Source organism: Arvicola amphibius, chromosome 2 (genome assembly GCF_903992535.2).
Source record: "Arvicola amphibius chromosome 2, mArvAmp1.2, whole genome shotgun sequence".
In the NCBI taxonomy this organism is placed as follows: Eukaryota; Metazoa; Chordata; class Mammalia; order Rodentia; family Cricetidae; genus Arvicola; species Arvicola amphibius.
The window spans coordinates 79,413,915-79,440,947 of record NC_052048.2 but is presented as its reverse complement, the minus strand read 5'-3'; the positions used below and the strand labels follow the sequence as shown (position 1 = coordinate 79,440,947).

At 39.9% G+C, this 27,033-nt stretch overlaps 1 gene segment (V, D, J or C); it reads left to right on the top strand.

Moving 5' to 3' along the window:
• Positions 1–4,912: 4,912 nt before the first annotated feature.
• LOC119807258 overlaps positions 4,913–27,033 on the top strand; it is a 41,249-nt gene continuing 19,128 nt past the window's right edge. The window contains 3 exon segments of the V gene segment in view: positions 4,913–4,961; positions 5,087–5,372; positions 6,803–6,821. Of these exon segments, the coding sequence occupies positions 4,913–4,961; positions 5,087–5,372; positions 6,803–6,821 (354 nt within the window).

The window sequence follows — 27,033 nt, the reverse complement described above, 5'->3', positions numbered from 1 at the left end:
TACCAGCTGTTACAATGTCTGTAATTTATCTTCAGCTAAAGGCCATTGTTTAACCCATATTGGCTTCTCAGTTAGCCATTTTAAAGGTAGGGCTGTTGGTACCTCTAAAGGTTTGTTAGTTGCTTTATGTTCTTGTACAGCCTGAATGGCTGGTGACCTTTGTGTATAGTACTTTATTACATCCTTCCCAGAATTATGAGTTCCTGAGACTGCAGGAATGTTAATCTGGGTATTCCATTGTTGTAGCAGGTCATGGCCCCATAAATTTATTGCAATATTGGCTATATATGGCCTTAGTCTTCCTATTTGCCCTTCAGGCCCTATGCATTCGACCCATCTTGTGCTTTGTTTTACACGAGACAGGGTTCCAATTCCCAGGAACTGAACATCTACCTCTTGAAGAGGCCAATTCAGATGCCAAGATTCTGGAGTAATGATACTTACATTCACACCTGTGTCTAATAAGCCTTCAATAAAAATGCCATTTATACAGACTCTTAGCTTTGGTCTTTCATCATTAATAGAAGTCTGCCAAAATATACGTTTACTCTGTCCTACTGGATTTTTTGACTCGTCTTCCACATGTAATTCATCATTTAGACCAGTATTACTTTTTACAGCGGAAATTGGAGCTTTTAGTTTTCTTGGTGAGGCACGTTCTCCACTGTGACTGGGAATGACTGAGCCACTGTTGGCTTGGGGGCCTGCGAGAGGCCCCTCAAGGGGTTTCCCAATGGTATCGGGTTTCCTTGTCTGTCTGTTGTTGACCTGCATTCGTTGGACCAATGTCGGCCTTTACCGCATCTCCTACATATACCTGAAGGCCGAGGTCTCCTATTTTTGTCATTCCCAGAGGAGATATTATTCCTAGAAGTTCTTTGTCTGCAATCCCTTTGCAGATGCCCTAATTTACCACAATTAAAACACCTGGCAGTTTGATGTCTCCTCATTGCTTTGGAAATTGCTTCTCCTACCCAAGATTCATCATTATAGCTAAACATCTCAACATTCATCGTATGCTGAATCCATTCATCCATAGGTGCTGATCTAGACTTTAAAGGCCCAATTATCTTTTTGCAATCTACATTTGCATTTTCAAAAGCTAGAGATTCAAGAAGTATTCGTCTAGCTTCTGGGTCTGTTACCCCTATGTCCAGAGCCTTAATTAATCTTTGCAAAAAGGCAATAAAGGGTTCTCTCTGTCCCTGCCTAATCCTGGTATATGATTTGACCCTTTTCGCTGGATCTTGTATCCTATTCCAAGCATTTAAGGCTGCTTGGTGACATAGACATAATACTTCTTCGTCTTAAAGTGCTTGGACCTGTGGATCAGCATATGCTCCTACACCAAGAATTTGATCTTGGGAAACCTCCACACTTTTTGCTCTTCCTTGCTGTTCCATATGTTTGGATTCTTCTCTGAAATAAATTCCAAACATCAAGGAAGGTCCATCATCTAAAACTGCAGACACTAACTGAGAGAAATCATGGGGGGTAGCTCTGACATTAGAGGCTCAAGTCTTTATCATTTCCTTAACAATGCAGAGTGCAAGCCATAATTAACAACAGCCTGCTTAATTTCTTTTTGATCATTCAGTTCTATTGGCTTCCATCTAGCACCTTTGACTCCCTTTGAGCCTTTGGAAGTTGATGCTTTGTCAGAATTAATTACAGGGTATGTCGCTAAAACCCTGGGTAAGCCAGTTCTAATAGCTGGTGGTGGCATTGTATCCTGTCCTTGTGCCTCCTTACTCTATTCACCAGCTCCAATAAGTTCTTCAATCTTTTCAAATCTTTTTATCATCATCTCTCTTAAATCCTGAATCCCCTGACCTGTATGTGTTTCTAGTGATTTCACTAAGGTATCAAATTTTTGGTCTCTATTCTGTACTTGTGTTTCCAAAGTTTTAATTTTTTCCTTCAAAGATAATATGTCCTCTTTAAAGTTTTCTTGTATATCATGTAGATTCCCATCTTGGAGGTACATTCTGTCTGTTACCTTATCAAAACTTTGTGATAACGTCTGAACATCAAATTCAACAGCCTGAACCCTTTCAGGTAACTTCCTAGTACCCTTGTATATGGAGTCAATTTTGTCTATCATAGTATCCACTTGTTCAGATAACCTCTGATTTTCAATAATTTTAATCTTTTCTACTAGTTGTTCATTATTAGTCCGTAGAGATTGTATCATTCTTACGAGTGCCTTATTCTTCCTTAATGATAGAATATGGAAAATAAAACTGAAACCTAGTAACAAGCAAATTAAGGTATCCCCATAATCATATAAACCTTGCATGATATAGTCTAATGTATTAATAACAAAACAGTAAAATTTGCGTTGGAAACGAAAACTGTCATATTATCTATTATCCAGCCGGTGGAGCTGTTGCAGAGTCGCGACTAGAACCGCTGCAAAGTTGACTAAAATGGGGTCCTGTTTCAGTGTCCGCCTTAGTATTTGTTAAAAACTGGGAAATGCGAGTTGCTCAACAAAGAAAATGTAATTAAAACAATTCCATACACAGAACTAGAAACCCAGAATCCAAGGGAAAAGAAGAGCAACCTGGAAGCCGCAGCTGTGTATGGCCTCCATGTGACAGAGTCGCCCTGAGGGGTTGCAGTTTTTCGGCAACTGCCTGCACGCTGATTTGTGCCACCTAAGCGCTGCGCTTGCAAGGGAGATTTAAAAGCATCTCAGAAAAGAGTAGGCCAGGCGGGCAGAGACTGTGCGGGCCTGAGTTTAAATCCACATGGGGAGGCAAACGATAGGGTGCGTGGGGACTTGGAGTCAATCTGAGGCATGTAAAGAGAAAATATAAAGAATTTCAGCAAGAAAAGCCACTGTGTGTAATTTACATTAACGCTGTCTCCACGCACAAGGCACAGGCTGCCGCTGAGGGAGGGAGGGCTTGCGCCAAGCCGAGCTGGTGGCAGGCAGCCGAGCGGGGAAAGGAGGGGTCCTAAAACCAAACATTGGGCACCAGATGATGGCATAAATCACAAAAAATCCCACACCAGTTTGGAATTATGATTAACAGAATGGTTATTTATTTAAAGGGGAAAAAACTTACAGATCACCGTCCCAGACAACAGCCCTCTGTGCAATCAGGAAGGGAGCCTAGTCGTCAGAAGCAGAGCTGGAAGCCAGAGAGCAAGCGGAGGGAAGTGGCCGCATTTTTAAAAAGAGAGACCACGCCCCAATGGGCTGGTATCTCAGTGGCTATTGGCTGAAGGAGCAGAAGGAGCTCCCGCAACAAAGGTGACTTCTAAAACATATTCAAGTTTCTGAAATTGCCTTTTTGAATGATGGACAAACATATAAGACTAGCAAGAAATACATGCTACTGATCATTTAGAAACAAAAGATAATCTACTCTTTTTAAATTTTTTTTATTTATTTTTAATTAAAAATTTCCATCTCCTCTCCTCCCATTTCTCTCCCCATCCCCCTCCCTCTCCAGTCCAAAGAGCAGTCAGAGTTCCCTGCCCTGTGGGAAGTCCAAGGTCCTCCCCCCTCCATCCAGGTCTAGGAAGATGAGCATCCAATCAGACTAGGCTCCCACAAAGCCAGTAGATGCAGTAGAATCAAAACCCAGTGCCATTTTCCTTGACTTCTCAGTCAGCCCTCCTTGTCAGCCATGATCAGAGAGTCTGGTTTAATCACATGGTCCATCATTCCCAGTCCAGCTGGCCTTGGTGAGCTCCCATTAGATCAGCCCCACCGTCTCAGTGGGTGGGCACACCCCTTGTAGTCCTGCCTTCCTTGCTCATGTTTTCCCTCCTTCTGCTCCTCATTTGGATCTTAGGAGCTCAGTCCAGTGCTCCAATGTGGGTCTCTGTCTCTAGCTTCATTCTTCACTAGATGAAGGTTCTATGGTGATATGCAAGATATTCATCAGTATGGCTATAGGATAGGACCATTTCAGGCTCCCTCTCCTCAGCTACCCAAGGATCTAGCTGGGGATATCTCCATGGATACCTGGGAACACCTCTAGAGTCAAGTCTCTCGCTAACCCTAAAATGGCTCTCTTAATTAAGATATATACTTCCCTGCTCCCATATCCACCCTTCTTCCATCCCAACTGTCCCACTCTTGGGAATATACCCAGGAGATGCTCTATCATACTACAAAAGCATTTGTTCAACTGTGTTCATAGCAGCATTATTTGTACTAGCCAGAACCTGGAAACAACCTAGATGCCCCTCAATGGAAGAATGGATTAAGAAAGTATGGAATATGTACACATTAGAGTACTACTCAGTGGTAAAAAACAATGACATTTTGAATTTTGCATGCAAATGGATGGAAATAGAAAACACTATCCTGAGTGAGGTAACCCAGACCCAAAAAGATGAACATGGAATGTACTTACTCATAAGTGGATTCTAGCCATAAATAAAGGACATCGAGCCTATAATTCCTGATCCTAGAGAAGATAAATAAGAAGGTAAACCCAAAGAAAAATATATAGTTATCCTCCTGGATATTGGAAGTAGACAAGATTGCCAGGCAAAAATTGGAAACTTGGGGGTGGGGGTAGGGTGAGGGTAAGGGGAGATGGGTAGAAAAATGTGAGAAAGGGAGGATGGGGAGAGCTTGGGGGAATGGGACTGTTGGGATGGAAGATAATCTACTCTAAAGAAATCAGTCAGTCTGTCTCCTGAGTCCTAGAGAGAAATACTTTTTCTGCAGAAAAATAACACATTGCCCTGATCAGGCCCAAATAATTGGGTCCTGAGGCTGGTACAGTTCAATTCCCGAGTTGAGAAAGTCCTACAGCTGTGTACACATCTTCTAGACCCTGCCGATTTGCATGTAACAGAAGAACAGCCCACTGTTCTGAGGGATTCTTAATAGGCTGGTCACACACTGTGCAGCAGACAGTCTCAGTCAAGACACAGCACAGACATGAGGGCTCCTGCTCATCTCCTGGGGCTGCTGCTGCTCTGGATCCCAGGTAGGGAGGGCAGCAGTGCTTATGTCAGTGTGGTCAGCACTGTCTGGCTGTCAGGGAACTCTATGCATTGACTTTTGAAGACAGCATTACATAGTTTTTGTTTTGTTTTCCCCCTCTTAATCTAGGTTCCAGATGTGACATCCAGATGACCCAGTCTCTATCTCAGACTGTTTCACCAGGAGGCACAGTCACCATCAAATGTCAAGCCAGTCAGAGCATTAACAATGCATTAAACTGGTATCAGCAAAAACCAGGGAAATCTCCTAAGCTCCTGATCTATAGTACAACTAATTTGGAAGATGGGGTCCCATCGAGGTTCAGTGGCAGTGGGTATGGGAGAGATTTTACCCTCACCATCAGCAGTGTGGAGCCAGAAGATATTGGAACTTATTATTGCCAACACTACTACGATTACCCACCACTGTGGAACAAGTCATAATATAAACCATTCCGCAAAGCAGAAGTGCAAGTATGGGCTGGCTCAGCTGCTCCTCCTGGTGACTCAACCTGCTGAGATCATTATTCAGATAAAGTTGGCTTTGAAGTGCATTGAGTGGCTTTGGAATAAGTGGCTGTGAAGGTTCCTCCTCTTTCTCAGTGCCAGAAGCAAGGGTTTAATTTTGATTTATTAAAAATACAGTTCAGTACATATGATGCATCTGGATCATGGTGTCTATTTGGATTCAGGCAGCAAATAAAATTCAAGGGAGATTTAAATAGAAAAGAAGAAGGGGGAGGAGAAGAAAAAGAAAAAAGAAAATGGAAGGAAGGAAGTAAGAAAGAAAAAAGGAATGAAGGAAGGAAGAAAAAAGAAAGAAAGAAAGAAAGAAAGAAAGAAAGAAGGAAAGAGAAAGAAAAGGGACAAGAGTCTCCAACAAAGTCTCCTAAAAGATTTTTATTGGCACATACAATCATCTTATGTATGTATATGAGGGACTAAGACTTATACAGATCCCTGATAAGCAGAAAGATGATAGAAATATGGGCAACAAATAGGCAATAATGCTGACAAACTTTCTGAATATAAAGATGGTATACTCTGGCCCCTTTCTCAAATGCTTGGACAGATTTGAAGCAAAGGCCCAGATGGCTTTTTCTTCTACAGTAAGACTCTTGACTCTCCTTCAAGTTCAAGACTGGATCAAGATGTGTTTTCCCCAAAGTTGTGAACCTATAACCCCCTATCTGTGTTCAAGTTGACCAACCCTAAATTAGGGGATGAAGATCTTTCAAAATTTTATTTTATTTTATTTTTTTCATGGTTTATTTTTTTATATTTAAAAATTTCCATCTCCTCCCCTCCTCCTCCCCCTTCCCTCCACTCCTTCTCCCCCTTCCCTCCCCTCCCCTCCACCCATACCTCCCCTCCCTCCCTCTCCAGGCCAAGGAGCCATCAGGGTTCCCTACTCTATGCTAAGACCTAGGTCCTCCCAACTCCCCCCAGGTCCAGGAAGGTGATCGACCAAGCTGAGAAGGCTCCCACAAAGCCCGTCCATACAGAAGAATCAGAGCCCAGCGCCATTGTCCTTTGCTTCTCAGTCAGCCCCCACTGTTGGCAACATTCAGAGAGACGGGTTTGGTCTCATGTTCCATCAGTCCCATTCCAACTGGAGTTGGTGATCTCCCATTAGTTCTGTTCCACCGTCTCCATGAGTGAACGCACCCCTCACGTTCCTGACTTTCTTTCTCATGTTCTCTCTCCTTCTGCTCCTCATCAGGACCTTGGGAGCTCAGTCTGGTGCTCCAATGTGGGGCTCAGTCATTTTCTTCATCTATCGCCAGGTGGAGGTTCTATGGTGATATGTAAGAAATTCATCAGTATGGCTATAGGAACTGGCCTTTTCAGGCTCCCTCTCCTCAGCTGCCCAAGGAACTAACTGGGGGGCGTCTCCCTGGAAACCTGGGAACCCCTCTAGGGTCAAGTCTCTTGACATCCCTCAGGTGGCTCCCTAAATTAAGATATATGCTTCCCTGCTCCCATATCCACCCTTCCTGTATCGCAGGCATCCCATTCCTCCGAGCTCCCCCCATTCTCCCCTTCACGCTTTTCTCTCCCCATCTTCCCTTGGCCCCGTCTCGCCCAACCCTCAAGTTCCCAATTTTTGCCTGGCGATCGTGTCTACTTCCAATATCCAGGAGGATTACTATATCTTCTTTTGGGAGTTCACCTTCTTATTATCTTCTCAAGGATCCCAAATTATAGGCTCGATTTCCTTTAATTATGGCTAGAAACCGATTATGAGTGAGTACATCCCATGTTCATCTTTTTGGGTCTGGGTTACCTCACTCAGAATAGTGTTTTCTATTTCCATCCATTTGCCTGCAAAATTCAAGATGTCATTGTTTTTTACCGCTGAGTAGTATTCTAGCATGCATATATTCCACAGTTTCTTCATCCATTCTTCCACTGAAGGGCATCTAGGTTGTTTCCAGGATCTAGCTATTACAAATAATGCTGCTATGAACATAGATGAGCAAATGCTTTTGTAGTATGATTGGGCATCTCTTGTAGTATTAGTGGAATTGCTGGGTCCTGGGGTAGGTTGATCCTGAATTTCCTGAGAAACCGCCACACTGCTTTCCAAAGTGGTTGCACAAGTGTGCATTCCCACCAGCAATGGATGAGTGTACCCCTTACCCCACAACCTCTAAAACCACCAGGAATTATATAAATTCCAGGGGTCACACTCATTATCAGACTTGGGGATCGATGACTTCACTCCCTAAGCTTTTTTTGCCAGCTGTTAAACTCATATATTACCATATATTTTATTATTATTGTCTATTATTGTATTCTTAGATGTTGAGGAGTCTGATCAGTATTTTATATACATGCAGTAGGAAAATCCTGTTGATAAATGTTCTTTTTTAAGGCAGAAATATTGTAAGAGCCACACGTGGTGGATGAATGACTCCAAAGAAATATTATCATTCAGACACAATGGGGCTGATACATACATTTCTTCACAAAGATTGTGATATCTCACACAAAATCTGAGCAGGGAGAAGGGGAGGTAGACACAGTATCCCATCCCTAACCAAGAAGCTATTTGCTTTGATAACTGCTGCCAAAGGTTAAGCCAGTTTTCCCAAAAGTAATGTCACAATCTCCAATATAATGTTACTATCACATATTAAAAACATTATTCATTCCACAAATAGTATTACTTCTAAAATTTCCCTTTTTATATAGTTTTTCTTAAAAATAAACCAAGAAAAATTTAAATTTTAATTTCCAGTCTACTCTTCTCCCTCCCACATTCTTTTATTTTCTTCTTTCTCTAGAATAGAGGGGGCACAACAATAGACTCTCCTGTCCTCACTCCATCAAAAAGAGAAAATTTAGTCCATTCTTGGTTTTTGACTTTGCTGGATAAACTTCAGTAAACTTAATCAAAAGCAAAAACCTTATGTCAAAAAGTTCAGGACAGTATTGTCACAGCATGCTGAAATAAAATATCCTTCATGAATTCCAAAGTTGAAGTTGAAGAAGGGAAAGATAAGGATGTCAAATTTGTACAGTATAGAAACATGTCTTATTGAATGCAACTGGAATGAATACAAGAAATATGTAATTGGATCGGTCTCATAAAAAATGAAGAGTTTAAAGATGGTCGAAGGTAGTAAAGAGAATATGAAATGCCACGGGAGAATTAGTTGTTCACACACTCAGTTTGTGACTCACACTGGGTTGCTGCAGTGGGTAAGTCAGTGATGAGTAATGATCTAGATGTAAGTTAATGTGTGTTTCCAGTGGAGAATTCCAGAGTTGTAAGCTATTTACTTTTGTAGCTGTAAACTCAGAAACATGACTTTGGCTTGTAGTGACTGGTGGCAGTAATTTTACTTTCAGTCTTTTGTCACTCTGATTTCCTCAAGGCAAGTTTTAGCCTACAATCTCTATTTACAATGCATATACTCTATAGGTGTCTATATTTTACCTTTTATACTCTAATTTATACAACTTTTATACAACTGATTGTTTAGACCTGCTTAAATGTACAATTACATACCATTGTGTTATTACTGAAACCAGTAGCCAACATCTTCATTTTGTCTACAGGTATCTTCATAAGAAACAATCACATTTAAGAAAAGACTTGGTAGGTAGACAGTTGCATAATCTAGCATTATAAATGTTTCCTCTGTGGTATTTACATGACAAAAAATTTCATTAGACATTAGATAGAATCTATTCCTACTATTAAGCAAGGTACAACCTTATACTTATTTTTCTATAATTCATCTTGTGGCTTATTCTCAGATTTCTTTTTCTATTTATCCATAGATTCACATAAAGAACATTTTCCCTCTTTGCCTATTCTGAATAATGTTGATGCTAAAACTAGTGTGCAAACTTTTACATTGCTTTCAGACTTTGGTTTTTCTGAATTCATGCCTAGTGGTAGAATTGGTCAGCCAGGTGGCAGGCATATCTCTGGGCTCTTCATTGGGTTCCATGTTTTCTATGGGCCTTCTCCAATTATAATACAAAGATTTATAATTTATCCACAGCTACATTTTTTGTCATTTTCTATTATATCAGTGATTATTGTGAAGTAATCATTATGGTATTGATTTTTAATTTCTCATGAAAGGAATATCAATATGTCTATATATTGGAATGAAAACAAAGCCTCGAACACAGTCATATTCTGTTTGTGTTTCATATTTGGTTTCAGCCTGAAGCAGTGTAGTTGTGTAGACCTAGTCTCCTCTCTCTTCCTATAGTTTCAGGGAATAGTGCTGCTATCATTTTCAGGCCAAGCTGACACTGGAATCAGCATAACTCAATCAGGTACCGAAGTTCCACGTAAGATTTTCTGTACAATCTTTATCTTGAATCCTCTCATGGTCAGCATTATAGAAAGTGGCAGATTTCACATTCAGTGTTATAACATGAGGGTCAGCTTGTTGGGTTATCTGTCCTGCCTATGAAGTCCCAAAGAAATCACACAGAGATCTCCATAAGTTATAAAACTGATTGGCCCATTAGCTCAGTCTACTTATTAGCTCTTGTAACTGATATTAACCCATTGTTCTTATCTATGTTAGCCACATGGCTCAGTACCTTTCTGAGCCAGGAAAATTACATCTTGCTTCTTGGTGATCTGGGCAGGATGGGAGGAATGGGCTTCCTCCTTCCTAGAATTCTCCTGTTCTCATTGCCCTGCTTCTACTTCCTGTCTTGTCGACCCACCTATACTTCCTGCCTGGCCAATCAGCATTTATTTAAAAAACATGATTGACAGAATACAGACAATTCTTCTCCCTCACCACTGTGTCAACATCCTGGAGCCTAAAGACAGTGAACCTTACTAATGTCATAGAATCCACAGTTTTCTCACAACATGCTATAACTCTGAAGAAAAGATAATTTAACCTCATGCTTTTCTATTTCTAGCAGATAGATGCACATAGGACATGACCTAAGCAGTGTGGGGAAGTCTGGTTCAACCCTGATAGACAAACCTGGAGCTGAAAGCCAAGTCAGAGTATTATACCTTATTTTACTTATAGGGTATTTCAAAGTAAGTAGATAAATTTTGGAGATAAATCTATTTCTTACTTCTATTGCTTTATATTTTGTGTCCTTTCTGAAGCCATTAGCTAAAAGACTTCTAATAGGGCTATTTTTGGCTATCTCATCAGGAAATCATAACGCTTCAATAGAAACATAAGACAACTTTAAAATCAGGTACTGGCATGCTGGTGTTAGCAAATTCTAAGAAGGAGCAAGCAGAGTCCTCTGTGAAAGTCTAAGGAACAGTTCAGGACTCTAAGACTAAGGAGACTGAAAGAAGAATCTTCAATTGCTCAATAAGAGACTCTATTAAAACCTGAGGAAGCAGATCACTATCCAGTGACCATGACTTTGAGAGTGAATGAGGTTAACAGTTGGAAATATCCTCTCATTCTGTGTGACTATCTCCATGTGAAGTGTGGTGGAACAAATGGCCCCTAAAACTGAGCATCTTTCATTGCTCAGCAAGGACTTAGAATGTTTTTCTCCTTAACCTCCCTCAGATGCAAAATTGTATTTTGAAAACTTCCCTTTTAACTCACAATTCCTTTTTCTCATAATCATTATCCTCTTAAGGGTACAAAGAAGGACTTCTTTCAAGTTTTTGTGTAGTTATTCATATATTATTGATTATGGTTTTTTATCTAAGCACAGGGAATAGAGATTCATACTAGAGTTGTTCATATCTCCTTCCTGATTTTATCGTAATTATTCACAAAAGTTATACCTATTATCACCTGTTTTTGTTCTTTTAAAAGTTACAATGTATTCCATACCAAAGTGAATAAATGTGTCAATGGAAATAACACTGTATATTATAACCACAGGAAGAAACTCCTACTGATCTTCGCCATATGATAGTTTCAACTGAGGGAAAGTGTTCTGGCAGATACTCAACTTGAATATCTTGATTGTTCCTTAATTGTTGAGCAATGATGGGGCAGATTGACAGTTGTATCCTCTTCATTATGTTCATGATCTATCTTCATGTACTTTGAAACACAATGTTTATATTCTTTCAATCTTTTTATTTTCTGGCTTATAAGAGTAAGTAAATATTATCTATCATTAGTGGTCCTGATATCAAATTGCTGCCTAAATTTTACCATCTCATTGTCTCCTAAGAACTGACTCTCCCAGAGTCACAGTTAAGCCTCACTTTTCTTCCTCTTTTGTCATGTGGCAGATATTCATTATTGAATGTATTTTTACATACAGACATCTTTACCTTACTCAAAACTATTTTATTTCTCATTTTTACAGTTATGAAAAAAGATGTAGCATATACTACTGTTTCCTATAAGGATGTCTCCTGGCCTTGGTATTGTGTATGTGGTGGAGGAGTGATGGTGGTAAATATATGTAGAGCCTAGAACTTAGTCTCTTTTTTGTCAGCACTTTAAACAGTTATGTGTATCTGCATTTGGATGTTGCAAAAAGAAGCTTCTCTGGCCCAGGTTGTGAACATTCCAGGTAAATAGGTAAAAGTATAATTATCAGAAAACAATTTGTCAACACAACCATGTAGCAAAATTACAATATCTTGAAGTCACAGATGTTCTTCCCTGCACAAGATCAAGGAAACAAAAATTTAGTTATAGAGTTGGAAAGTGATCTACAGGCTTCAACCTTTTACGGGAGAATATTAGCAACTTATAACTGTTTGAGGATGAAGAATTATTACATTTTAGTATATGTTTTACATTATCCAGTATATAGGCTACCCCCATGAACATATGGAGTATAATAATTGGATGTATTAAGATATTCACGAAACAACACAAAACAAAAAGAGAAGTCATAAGGTTAGAAGGTGAATTTTGGGAAAGCACATGGAAGGGGGATGAGGGAAAATAAAATAATTTTTCTTGTACACATTTATGTAATTGCCAAAGAAAAATCAAAACTTCCAGACTATACTGGAATAACAAGTAAAACCTCACTGACTCATGTGTGATGTGCTCTCCTTATATGCTCCAAAGTTCCCAGTTTGTGATAATCCATGTTTTCTATAGCAATATAGAGACAGATCCTATTGCCTTTTATAATAAACACAAAAATTTCAAGTGTACATATTTCTAAAATGTTCTGCTATATAGTGTTGAACATATATTCTTTAGCTGAGGCCTCAGAACTTGAGTCTCAGAAACTTTGTTTCAAATTCCGGAGTTCTAACAGGAACAAACAGCAGTGAAATGTTCTCATTATAAATGAGCTCGTGGCTTGTTGTATCTCTCTGTATACTGAACCTATGGTGGTTAGAAAGGCAATGGTCTCCAAAAGGAGAAGCATTATTAGGAAGTATGGCCTTTCTAGATTAGGTATTGCCTTTTTGGAGGAAGTTTGCCTGCTCTGTGGGGGAGGTTTTGAGGCCTCATATATGCTTACACCATGTCGAGGGAGACTGACCACTTTCTGTTGCCTACAAGTCAAGGTTTATAACACTCAGCTCCATTTCCAGCACCATATCTGCCTGCACAGCACCATGTCTGCCTGCATGCCACCATGTCTTACCATGATGATGATGTACTTAACTTCTGAAAATATAAAGTACTCCAATTAATTTTTTTTCTTTTTTATAAGAATTGCTATGGTCATGGTGGCTCCTCACAGCAATATATAAGACAGAAGTTGGTACCATGTATGGATTCTGGATGTGATAGGCCTGACCATGGTTTGTTTGGAGGAATTTGGACTTTGATACTTGGGTTAGCAAAGCAATGGAATGCTTTAAGCACTGATTCATAGGACATGCAAGTAGGAGCACGGAAGACAGTGGTACTGAGAATGATTTGAACTGTGGGGGCTGGATCAAGAGGTTTTAAAGGAGAATAATTTTAGTATGTTGCCTATCGATCATTCTTGTGATATTTTGGTGAAGAAAATGACTGTCTTTTGCCTTTGTCTGAGGAGTCTTCCTGAGGTTAAAGTGAAAAGTTCAGATTAATTCTGTTGACAAAGAAAATCTCAAAACCGACTAATATTTTCTCTGTCATGTGATCACTTTTAGGAAGATTTATAATGAAAAGGAACAAGCTAAGAGAGAGAAAAAAAGTACATAAGGTACAATTTGGATTCAAAAGGAGGACCAGAAAGTTGAATGGAGGGAGCTAAGTGCTTTTTTAAGGACATAAAAGATTAAAAATGGAATAAAGTGTTGACCTCAGGGCAGTGAAAAGGAATTAAAGAAAAGCTTAGATCCAGGGGTGTTGGTACATGCATTTAATTCCTGTACTAGGAAGGCAGAGGCAGGTGGTTCTCTGAGTTTGAGGTCAGCCTCATCTAAAAATCCAGTTTTAGAACATCCAAGCTTAGATAGCAAAGGGAACCATAAAAACAAATTGTTGGTGAAGATGTAATTGAACAAGGGGTCTATGTTTCAGCCTCGGCAAGTAAAAGAACTTGGTAGCTTCAGACATGTGTCTCTGGAGTTAAGGAAAGAATAAAGAGGGTTTAGGATTTGCCTTTGTGACTAAGGGAAGTGTCTGAGGCCATATATGTGTCAGGGGTGTCCCTGAATGGAGGCCTAGAGTGTCCATTGTGTGAAACCGTGAAGTTGAAGTCTGAATTGCATTAGTACTTCCCCCTGCCCCAAACTAGGTCCACTGCATTTAGGTGACAGTATGTGGCTTGGTCTGCTTTTGGGGCCCCTGGAAGTAGGACCAGGATATATCCTCGGTGCATGAGCTGGGTTTTTGGAACCCATTCCCTGTGGTGGATGACTTGCTCAGTCTTGATGCAGTGCGAAGGGTCTTAGTACTGCCTCAACTTGATGTACAAAGCTTTGCAGACTCCCCATTGGAGACCTCACCCTTTCTACTGAGTGAATGGGGTTTTGTGGGCAAAGGTAGGGGAAGTGGGTGGAGGAGAGGGAAGTGGAATTGTGGTTGGTATGTAAAATATATAAAAATTTAAAATAAAAAGAAAAGTTATACAAGTTTTAAACCTCCTGAAAACATACATTAAGCTGCTTTCAAGAAATTGTACTTTTTTTCATTCTAGAGTGCTAAAATACTCAAATATTCTCTTCAGAAAAGTAGAGGGGAAGCAGTATTGGTTCCATCTCTCACTGCAAGTGGCCATTCTACTTGGTGAAGGTTCTGCCATATTTTTCAGTTTATTTTTAAAATTTCAGTTCAAAGATCTCTATGATTTTCTTCATTCTAGAATTGTATATAGATGGTTTACTGACTGACTGAGAGACATATAAATTAAGCAGAATTATAATACACTCATATTAAGTACCACAAGCTATTTTGCTGTTGATGTAACAAATGCTTTATTTATTTATTTATTTATTTATTTATTTATTTATTTATTTTATTTTTATTTTTTTTCCTCATGGTTTGTTTTTTATATTTAAAAATTTCCATCTCCTTCCCTCCTCCTCCCCCCTCCCTCCCCTCCTCCTCCCCCTTCCCTCCCCTCCTTCTCCCCCTTCCTTCCCCTCCCCTCCACCCATACCTCCCCTCCCTCCCTCTCAAGGCCAAGGAGCCATCAGGGTTCCCCACTCTATGCTAAGACCAAGGTCCTCCCAACTCCCCCCAGGTCCAGGAAGGTGATCGACCAAGCTGAGAAGGCTCCCACAGAGCCCGTCCATGCAGGAGAATCAGAGCCCAGCGCCACTGTCCTTTGCTTCTCAGTCAGCCCCCGCTGTTGGCCACATTCAGAGAGATGGGTTTGGTCGCATGATCCATCAGTCCCATTCCAACTGGAGTTGGTGATCTCCCTTTAGTTCTGTCCCACCGTCTCCATGAGTGAACGCACCCCTCACGTTCCTGACTTTCTCCCTCATGTTCTCGCTCCTTCTGCTTCTCATCAGGACCTTGGGAGCTCAGTCCGGTGATCCAATGTGGGGCTCTGTCATTTTCTTCATCTATCGTCAGGTGGAGGTTCTATGGTGATAAGCAAGAAATTCATCAGTATGGCTATAGGAACTGGCCTTTTCAGGCTCCCTCTCCTCAGCTGCCCAAGGAACTAACTGGGGGCGTCTCCCGGGAAACCTGGGAACCCCTCTAGGGTCAAGTCTCTTGACAACCCTCACGTAGCTCCTTAAATTAAGATATATGCTTCCCTGCTCCCATATCCACCCTTCCTATATCCCAAGCACCCCATTCCTCCGAGCTCCCCCCATTCTCCCCTTCACACTTTTCTCTCCCCATCTTCCCTTGGCCCAGTCTCGCCCAACCCTCAAGTTCCCAATTTTGCCTGGCGATCGTGTCTACTTCCAATATCCAGGAGGATTACTATATCTTTTTTTGGGAGTTCACCTTCTTATTATCTTCTCAAGGATCCCAAATTTATAGGCTCGATGTCCTTTAATTATGGCTACAAACCGATTATGAGTGAGTACATCCCATGTTCATCTTTTTGGGTCTGGGTTACCTCACTCAGAATAGTGTTTTCTATTTCCATCCATTTGCCTGCAAAATTCAAGATGTCATTGTTTTTTACCTCTGAGTAGTATTCTAGCATGCATATATTCCACAGTTTCTTCATCCATTCTTCCACTGAAGGGCATCTAGGTTGTTTCCAGGATCTGGCTATTACAAATAATGCTGCTATGAACATAGATGAGCATATGCTTTTGTTGTATGATTGGGCATATCTTGGGTAGATTCCCAATAGTGGAATTGCTGGGTCCTGGGGTAGGTTGATCCCGAATTTCCTGAGAAACCGCCACACTGCTTTCCAAAGTGGTTGCACAAGTGTGCATTCCCACCAGCAATGGATGAGTGTACCCCTTACCCCACAACCTATCCAGCAAAGGTTATTATTGGTGTTTTGGATTTTAGCCAATCTGACAGGTGTAAGATGATATCTCAAAGTTGTTTTGATTTGCATTTCCCTGATAGCTAGGGAGGTTGAGCATGACCTTAAGTGTCTTTTGGCCATTCGAACTTCTTCTGTTGAGAATTCTCTGTTCAGTTCAGCGCCCCATTTTTTAATTGGGTTAATTGGTATTTTACCGTCTAGTCTCTTGAGTTCCTTATATATTTTGGAGGTCAGACCTTTGTTGCAGGGTTGGTGAAGATCTTTTCCCAGTCAGTAGGCTGCCTTTGTGTCTTAGTGACAATGTCCTTTGCTTTACAGAAGCTGCTCAACTTCAGGAGGTACCATTTATTCAATGTTGCCCTTAATGTCTGTGCAGCTGGGGTTATGCGCAGGAAACGGTCTCCTGTGCCCAAATGTTGTAGAGTACTTCCCACTTTCTCCTCTATCAGGTTCAGTGTGTTCAGATTAATATTGAGGTCTTTAATCCATTTGGACTTGAGTTTTGTGCATGGTGATAGATATGGATCTACTTTCATTCTTCTACAGATTGACATCCAGTTATGCCAGCACCATTTGTTGAAGATGCCCTCTTTCTTCCATTGTGTACTTTTGGCTCCTTTATCAAAAATCAGGTGTTCGTAGGTTTGTGGTTTAAGATCCGGGTCTTCTATACGATTCCATTGGTCAACTTCTCTGTTTTTATGCCAATACCAAGCTGTTTTCAATACTGTAGCTCTGTAATAGAGTTTGAAGTCAGGGATGGTAATGCCTCCAGAAGTACCTTTATTGTATAAGATTTTTTTGGCTATCCTGGGTTTCTTGTTTTTCCATATAAAGTTGATTATTGTCCTCTCAATCTCTGTGAAGAATTTTAATGGGACCTTGATTGGGATTGCATTGAATCTATAGATTGCTTTTGGTAGAATTGCCATTTTTACTATGTTGATCCTCCCAATCCACGAGCAGGGGAGATCCTTCCATTTTCTGGTATCCTCTTCAATTTCTTTCTTCAAAGACTTAAAGTTCTTGTCAAATAAACCCTTCACTTCCTTGGTTAGAGATAATCCCAGATATTTTATGCTATTTGTGGCTATCGTGAATGGTGACGCTTCTCTGATTTCTTTCTCTGCTTCCTTATCCTTTGTATATAGGAGGGCGACTGATTTTTTGGAGTCGATCTTGTAACCTGCCACGTTACTGAAGGAGTTTATCAGCTGTAGGAGTTCTTTGGTGGAGTTTTTGGGGTCGCTTATGTATACTATCATATCATCTGCAAATAATGAAAGTTTAACTTCTTCCTTTCCAAATTGAATCCCCTTGATTCCCTTATGTTGTCTTATTGCTATTGCTAGAACTTCAAGCACTATATTGAAGAGATAAGGAGAGAGTGGACAGCCTTGTCATGTTCCTGAATTTAGTGGGATAGCCTTGAGTTTCTCTCCGTTTAATTTGATGTTAGCTGTCGGCTTGCTGTAAATAGCTTTTATTATATTTAGGAATGACCTTTGTATCCCTAATCTCTCCAAAACCTTTATCATAAAAGGGTGCTGAATTTTGTCAAATGCTTTTTCAGCATCTAATGAGATGACCATATGGTTTTTTTCCTTCAGTTTATTTATATGATGGATTACATTGATAGATTTTTGTATGTTGAACCAGCCCTGCATCTGTGGGATGAAGCCTACTTGATCGTAATGGATAATTTTTCTAATGTGTTCTTGGATTCAGTTTGCCAGTATTTTATTGAGAATTTTTGCGTCAATGTTCATGAGTGAGATTGGCCTGTAATTCTCTTTCTTGGTTGAGTCTTTGTGTGGTTTAGGTATCAGGGTAACTGTAGCTTCATAGAAGGAATTTGGCAGTGACTCTTGTGTTTCTATATTATGAAATACCTTAAGGAGTATAGGTATTAGGTCTTCTTGGAAGTTCTGGTAGAATTCTGCATTGAACCCATCAGGTCCTGTGCTCTTTTTGGTAGGAAGGTTTCTGATAACAGTTTCTAATTCTTCGCGACTAACAGGACTATTTAGAGCATTTACCTGGTCCTGGTTTAACTTTGGTATATGGTATTTATCTAAAAAAGTGTCCATTTCTTTTACATTTTCCAATTTTGTGGCATACAAGCTTTTGTAGTAAGATTTAATGATTCTCTGAATTTCCTCTGTGTCTGTGGTTATGTCCCCCTTTTCATTTCTGATCTTATTAATTTGCGTGTTCTCCCTCTGCCGTTTGATTATTTTGGCTAAGGGTTTGTCAATCTTGTTGATTTTCTCCAAGAACCAGCTTCTTGTTTCATTGATTCTTTGGATTCTTTTCTGTGTTTCTATTTTGTTGATTTCTGCCCTCAGTTTGATAATTTCCAGTCTTCTCCTCCTCCTAGGTGAGTCTGCTTCTTTTTTTTCCAGACCTTTCAGGTGTGCTGTTAAGTCACCAATGAGTGCTTTCTCTGTTTTCTTTAAGTGGGCACTTAGTGCTATGAACTTTCCTCTTAGCACTGCTTTCATTGTGTCCCATAGGTTTGAGTATGTTGTGTCTTTGTTTTCATTAAATTCAAGAAAGACTTTAATTTCTTTCTTTATTTCTTCCTTGACCCAGGTGTGGATCAGTAGTTGACTGTTCAGTTTCCATGAGTTTGTAGGCTTTCTGGGGGTAGCATTGTTGTTGAATTCTAATTTTAATCCATGGTGATCCGATAAGACACAGGTGGTTACTAATATTTTTTTGTAACTGTGGAAGTTTGCTTTGTTACCAAGTATATGATCAATTTTCGAAAAGGTTCCATGAGACAGAGAAGAAGGTATATTCTTTCCTATTTGGGTGGAATGTTCTATAGATGTCTGTTAAGTCCATTTGGTTCATTACCTCCATTAAGTCTTTCAATTCTCTGTTAGGTTTCTGTCTGATTGACCTGTCCATTGGTGAAAGAGGAGTGTTGAAGTCTCCAACTATTAGTGTGTGTGGTTTGATGGCTGCCTTGAGTTCTAGAAGTGTTTCTTTTACATAAGTGGGAGCTTTTATATTAGGGGCATAGATATTCAGGATTGAGACTTCATTCTGATGGATTTTTCCTGTTATGAGTATAAAGTGTCCCTTTCCATCTCTTCTGATTGATTTTAGTTTGAAGTCAACTTTGTTGAAAATTAGTATGGCCACACCCGCTTGTTTCTTAGGGCCATTTGCTTGATAAACCTTTTCCCAACCCTTTACTCTGAGTAGGTGTCTGTCTTTGTGGTTGAGGTGTGTTTCTTGTAAACAGCAAAATGTTGGATTCTGTTTTTGTATCCAGTCTCTTAGCCTGTGCCTTTTTATAGGTGAATTGAGTCCATTGATATTAAGTGATATTAATGACCAGTGGTTGTTAACTTCAGTCATTTTTAGTAGTAGAGTTTGTGTGTTTCCCTTCTTCTAGTTGTGCTGGTGAAGGGTCGCTAGATGCCTGAGTTATTGTGGGCGTTGTTGGACTCCTTGGTTTGTGATTTTTCTTCTATTACTTTCTGCAAGGCTGGATTTGTGGCTGCGTATTGTTTAAATCTGTTTTTGTCTTGGAATATCTTGTTTTCTCCGTCAATGGTGAATGCAAGCTTTGCTGGGTATAGTAGTCTAGGCTTGCATCCATGTTCCCTTAGTGTCTGTAGCACATCTATCCAAGCTCTTCTGGCTTTCATGGTTTCCATTGAGAAATTCAGGTGTAATTCTGATAGGTTTCCCTTTATATGTTACTTGACCTTTTTCCTTTGCAGCTCTTAATATCTGTTCTTTATTCTGTATGTTTTGTGTTTTGATTATTATATGGCGTGGGGATGCTTTCTTTTGATCCAGTCTATTTGGTGTTCTGTAGGCTTCTTGTACCTTCATAGGAACATCCTTCTTTAGGTTGGGGAAGTTTTCTTCTATAATTTTGTTGAATATGTTTTCTGGGCCTTTGAGTTGTAATTCTTCTCCTTCTTCTACCCCAATTATTCTTAGGTTTGGTCTTTTCATGGTGTCCCAGATTTCCTGAATGTTTTGTGTTAAGAATTTGTTAGATTTGTTTAGTTCTTTAATCTGTGAGTTTATTTCCTCTATTGTATCTTCAGAGTCCGAGATTCTTTCTTCCATCTTTTGTATTCGGTTGGAAATACTTGTCTCTGAAGTTTCTGTTTGTTTACTCAGAGTTTCCATTTCCAGTCGTCCCTCAGATTGTGTTTTCTTCAATACCTCCATTTCATTTATCAGGTCTTGTACTGTTTCCCTTTCCTGTTTGATTGCTTTTTCTTGTTTTTCTTGTTTTTCTTGGGTATCTTTGAGAGATTTATTTATTTCGTCTACCTTTTTGTTTGTCATCTCCATTTCTTTATGGCAGTTTTTTACCTCCTGTTTAAGGTCCTCTATTATTTTCATAAAGTACTGTTTAAGGTTGGTTTCTTCTATATCTTCTGGGGTAGGGTGTTCAATTCTTGTTGTTTCGGGATGTCTGGATTGTGGTGATGTCATGTTGCCTTTCATGTTGTTGGAGGAGCTCCTGCATTGGCGCCTGCCCATCTCTTCCTTCAAGAGGAGCCCGGAGGCATTTGGTGTCCTAGACCAATCTTTGCTGTGACTGAAACTGGTTGGATCTCCCCAGTGCCAGAGGAGGACCTATTCCTTGCATCACAATCTGAAGAAGCCCGCACTCCCTTGCAGGAATCCTCAGACCTGCCTGGAGGCCAGAGTCTGACTCCTCTGGGTGGATGGCCTCAGAACAGGAGCAGGACACCAGTTCAGGTGGAACTGAACTGGTGGAATACCACACAGCGAACCTGGCAGCACAATCTGAAGGAGCCCGCACCCCTCCGCAGGAATCCTCAGACCTGCCTGGAGGCCAGATTCTGACCCCTTTGAGTGGATGGCCTTAGAACAGGAGCAGGAAACCTGAGAACACTAGGGAAAGCTTGGGAGACACAGGGACGGGAGAAACAGACACAAGCCTGCAGAGGGAAGTGGGGGTAGGGGGTCTGTGCTCTCTTCCAGGGCAGGTTGCCCCAGGGTCCGCATTCACTCACCAGTTCAGATGGAATGTCAGTGCACAGGATCAGGGATTCCAGGCAGCCCAGGGTCGCAGCCCAGACAAAAGGGCCAAGGTGGGGGCAGAGCGGGATGGAATACCACACAGCGAACCTGGCAGCACAATCTGAAGGAGCCCGCACCCCTCCGCAGGAATCCTCAGACCTGCCTGGAGGCCAGAGTCTGACCCCTTTGGGTGGATGGCCTTAGAACCGGAGCAGGATACCTGAGAACACTAGGGAAAGCTTGAAGAGACACAGGGAAGGGAGAAACAGACACAAGCCTGCAGAGGGAAGTGGGGGTAGGTATTCCACCAGTTCAGATGGAATGTCAGTGCACCAAATGCTTTCTTTCTAATTTCCTTTATTATTCTGTTTTACTTTTTTGATTTATAAGTTTCTTTTAAAATAACTTGCTATAGTTTGAATTATGGTGATTTGTAAATCTACTATTGAATGTAATATTCATGCCTAGCTATCACAAAATTTATTATATTATTCCATTTCTGATGTGGACTTTCCCTTTGTATGCTGTGATTACCATTGATAAATAAAGGAACTGCTTTGGGCCTATAGCAGAGCTATAGGAGAAAAGAGCTAGGTGGGGAAAATTAAGCTCAATGCTGGGAGAAAGAAGGACAGTGTCAGAAAGAAGCCATGTAGCCCTGCTGGAGCAGGATGGAACTTTATCCGGTAAGTCACAGCCACGTGGCAATACAAAGATTATTAGAAATGAATTAAATTAATATGTAAAAGTTAGCCAATAAGAAGCTAGAGCTAATGGGACAAGCAATGATTTAATTAGTACAGTTTCTGTGTGATTATTTTTGGGATGAGCAGATAGAAACCAACAAGCAGCCTCCTTACAACAAATTGGGGTCAATGTGGTTGCCTAAAGTCCTCATAAAAACCTGAGAGAGCTTAAAAAGGAATTATAGACAGAAAAAGAACACAGAGTTTAACAGAGCTTCTTGCTTTTTACTGGTAGTGTGCAGCAGCTCCTTTAAGAGAGGTTTTCCTGACTCAGCATTAGCAGTAAAAAAAAGGTGCTGATTTGAAATGTTGGCTTTCTGGGCTGTGCTGCCAGCATGGTGTCCAGCTCTTTCAGGAGACTGAGCCTTTGAATGGCGTTTGTGAGCAGCATACTAGGGCTTGCTTGGTGGCAAGATGGACCAGCTATGTGCCTAGAGATGGGGCATTGTGCATGGCTTTTGGAAGCGGCGAGCCATGCTCGGCTAGGTGGGGCTAGCAGAAACTGCTGTATTTTCCCTAGCAATGGTGCGGCTTTAGTTTGTAAGAAGTGCTTAGCATTTTAAGAAGTGCTCCTGGACAGAAAAGAGTTACAGATACACAACAGGACAGATTTAGATGTAAAAGACCTCTAAATAGGTCACAGTGTTAGATAAATGTACATAGGCCTAGGAGAGAGAAGATAAAAGGAAGCAAATGGTTTAAAAAATAAAATAGTTTTTAAAGAGACAGAGTAAATATTAAAAAGTAAGAGTTAAAATAAGCCATGTAAAGATGGACTATCATAGAGAGTCTGGATTATGTATATTATTATGTTTTCTTTGAATTTTTTGACTGTGAAGGAGCTAAGTACAAAGAAACATTCCATTGTATGGGCTGCTAAGCTAAACTAGCATGTATATTATAAAGGTATCTTGTTTTAAAAATTTGGGTCTAAGGAAATGTTGCTTTGGAAAAAGAGGTTCTTCTTTTGTTTCTACAGAAGTTGAGAACCTGTTAATTTCTTTCAAATTATTGTGGTTGGATGGACCAAGACTCCCCGAAAGGTCACCTTGAACACCCCTAAAAAATTACTTCACCCAATAAACAGCAGAATGCTGTTTGGAAAAGAACTAAGTCCATATTACCAAATATTGTTTATAAATGTTTGTTTGCATTTAAAGGGGGATATGTTATAGAGATGGATACTTTGCATTGGTGTGGATTTTCCTCTATTGATACAAATTTCAGGTCAATTTTGTTGTATATATTTCTGCTCTTGTTTTAGGTATTGTGATTGTGTAATTCATTTAAAAATGTAAGTGTAATTAAGATATACAGGTTAATAGATAATCGTCTATAATAGTAAAGCTTGTAGTCATGTTAGTTATGTTTTCTAGATGTAAATACATGTATTTCAGATGGATAAATATTCTTCAAACCTTTCTAAGACTACAGAGTATGGCATTTAAAATGTTTTAAAAACTTAGGAATTTTTATGTCAGTGAGACACATCTACTCCTGGCAGCACCAATCTAAGACAAAAGGAAGATGAACATTGAAGAGGCTACATATGCAGTTTGCAAGTCATTTGGGCAAAAAAAACTTTTCTTGCTTGGACTGCTTGATGGTATGCTATGTGAACTGGGCATGCAGGACCCACAGAGAAATGACTGCTCAACTTGCCGAAAGGTGAGATATCCTTTGGGGTTCCTCCTTCATTAAAGAGTCTGCCAGACATTCTGCAGGAGACAGAAAAAAAGTCACTGACAAACTCCCAGTATAGGTGGAACTTTCTTTGAAATTTCCTGCTTTGTGGAAAAGTCTTCTGGATACTATGGGACTGTAGGCTGAAGACTGGATGCCCCAATGATACAGCAGAACTTTGGGTGACTGTCCAGGCAACAAGATGTCTCTGTCAATTCTATAGTTTAGGAAGTTGCTTACAATGCACTTCTTGTTTACTTAGGTAATATTATATCCTTCTGGAGTCTTTCATGGAGTTGAAGAATAGATATAGTTTTCCTTAGTTATGATTAAGGAGTATAAAGTAGATATAAATATTGTAACTGTAATTCTTGCTTGATATCTGTTTTGTTATAAGTAATTTTACTATGTAAAGTTAAAAACTTCCTTTTCATTTAAACAGAAAAGGGGAGGTGATACAGTATTTCCTTCTGTATGTTGTGATTACCACTAATAAATAAAGGAACTGTTTTGGGTCTAAAGCAGAGCTATAGAAGAACAGAGTTAAGTGGGGAAAATTAAGTTGAATTCTAGGAGAAAGAAGGTCAGTGGCTTACTAGTAATGGGTTAAATTAATATGTGTTAGCCATTAAGAAGCTAGAGCTAATGGACCAAGCAGTGATTTAATTAATACAGTTTCTGTGTAATTATTTCAGGACTGAGCAGCCAGGAACCAACAGGCGGCCTCCTTATAACAAATTTCATTTGAAATAAAATTGTATGTGCTTGTGGATCTTATTTTACTCATCATAAAGACATTTCATCAATATATTTTGTCACTTGGATCTGAGTTATAGATATTAGAGTAGATATTTGGTTTATGGATTATATATATCTCAGTAATTACTTGCATACAGTACTGTAGATTTGTAATAATGTATACAAAATATTTGTTGTATGTAACTGATATCATTTCTCATGTATATCTTGTATACTGTTGAAAATTTTCTGTAGTAATATTTTATTTATATTTTTATAAATTAAAGTTGCCTGAAGATCAGAGTGCAAAGTTAATCTACTAGAAGCCAGGGAGTGGTGGCAAACATCTTTAATACCAGGACTCAGGAGACAGAGACAGATGGATCTCTTTGAGCTCAAGGCTCTTCTAGGCTCCACAGGAGTGATCCAGAAACAGATCCAGGTAGTGGTGGCTTACACCTTTATTCCCAGTATTTGGGAGTCACACATCTTTAATCCCAGCACTAGGAGACAGGAGACAGGAGTGATATGGCTGGGCAAAGAGAGGAATATAAAGGGTAAGAGACAGGAACTCACAGGGGTGTGGAGTCTGAGACACAGTGGAGTCTAGGCAGTCTGAGGATCACCACTTTAGTCTGAGCATTGGTAGAAGTTAAAGGTCTCTCTAAGTGACTCTATTTCTCTGCTCTTCAGCTTTAACACTATATCTTTCTCTAGGTTTTTAGTATTTATGCTACAATTTTCTTTTTTAAATTCTCAATCCAACTAAAGTTGAAAGAAGCCTACAATGACTATAATTTTCTGTAACTTTTTTGCTACAAGATCAATAATATCTTTTGATTTAATAATATATAAGTATTTGGAATGCAACTTTTTACTTCTTTCTTAGATTATGATGAAAAAGTGATTATGAATATCTATAAACAAACATTTATGAACATATACATTTTACTTCTTTTGGAAAAATTCTATACAACAAGAAATATGTCATTATGGTGTGTATGAGCAACAGACAAAAAGTGTCAAGTTGTTTAACAAAAGGCTTATAGTGTTCTATTAAATTTGGGAGCCTGTATACAATAAATATTGGGAATGTCTACAAAATGATGATTTTGATTCTGTGGTGCTATCTTGGCATACCTGGGCTTTGTAGATCATATATGTCTTCAATTTATGCAGTTCTTTTATCTTGGAGTCCAACTATCTTCTGTTATAGGGAGGAAAAACTGTATTCAATTTTTCTACAAACCTAGGAGACATTTTATGACACTTCACTGCTAAGAGCAGGCTTTTTCTTCCTGTTAGTACTTTTCACACAGCTGTACCAACCACAGGATTTGCATACTTTTCCCTAGGGAGGACCACTCCATGTAAGTCCAAGACAAAAACCTTGGCCCTCTTTCATCCTTAATTATTCATGACTCTACATAAGAAGTTCTCAGAATGAGGTACCCTGCCCAGCTCCTGGGGCTGCTCATGCTCTGGATCCCTGGTGAGGAGAGAAATAAAAATGAAGATGGAGAATATGAAAGGTTAGGGATTTCTGGGTCCTTACTGATACAGATACATGTTTTGTCCACACATGAGATTTTCAGTCTTGTTCTAGGAATGGGGTTGTGAGGTTTAGAGGGTGAAGCGAAGAGAACCTATGATATTATGAAAACTGATGAAAGACCCCACCCATACTTGAAAGACCCCCGTGCCCATGTACTATGCTAAACTCTGCTGAAATTTAGCTGGGCCCCCTGGCTCAGCCTATGCTAAAACTGGAAATCTATGGGTTGCAGACTCACTGACTAAGCTAAGGAGAGGGAATACTCCACCCCTCAAGGCATTCTATCTAAACTCTCAACTTGCTGCAGAGTGTTCTATCTAGCTTTGTGTTTTTTTTGGGACTGAGGAGAGGGAATACTCCACCCCCAAGACATTCTATCTAAACTGTCAACTTGCTGCAGGGTGTTTTATCTGTCTTTATAGTTTTTCTGGGAAATTTGAGAATAAACATAGGGCCATTCCCAGGGTGAGCTAAGCCTGCCAATTTGAGAACCAATGAAATGTTTGTTGCTAAGAAGCCTCTTATGTAACTCCTAAATCCCTATAAATACATGATGTGCCCTCAGCCCAGCATGCTCAGTAACTTGGTTGCCATAGCACCTGCTGGCACCTGTGTATCCAATAAACTGCCTCTTGCTTTTGCATCCAGTGGATTGCTTCTGGTTCTTGGGTGGAGGACTCCTCGATAGCACCTCTCTCCTAGGGTCTTCCACTGACAAGTAACAGATGGTCCAGGCAATATCTAGTCTCAGTGCTCTCTCTGCATAGGTGTTTCATGTTGAACATTTTTAGAACATGAATGAGTTATGAACACAATAAGTAGGAAATAATAAGTAAAGGAAAGGAAAATCATTTTATAGTATCATTATGTTTGTGGATAAACTTTCATTTCTTTTATTTCAGAAGCTGGAGGGGATATTTTGATGACCCAGGCTGCATTCTCCATACCTGTCACTCCTAGAGCATCAACTTTCATCTTCTGTGGGTCTAGTAATAATCTCCTACATATTAATGTCAAGACTTA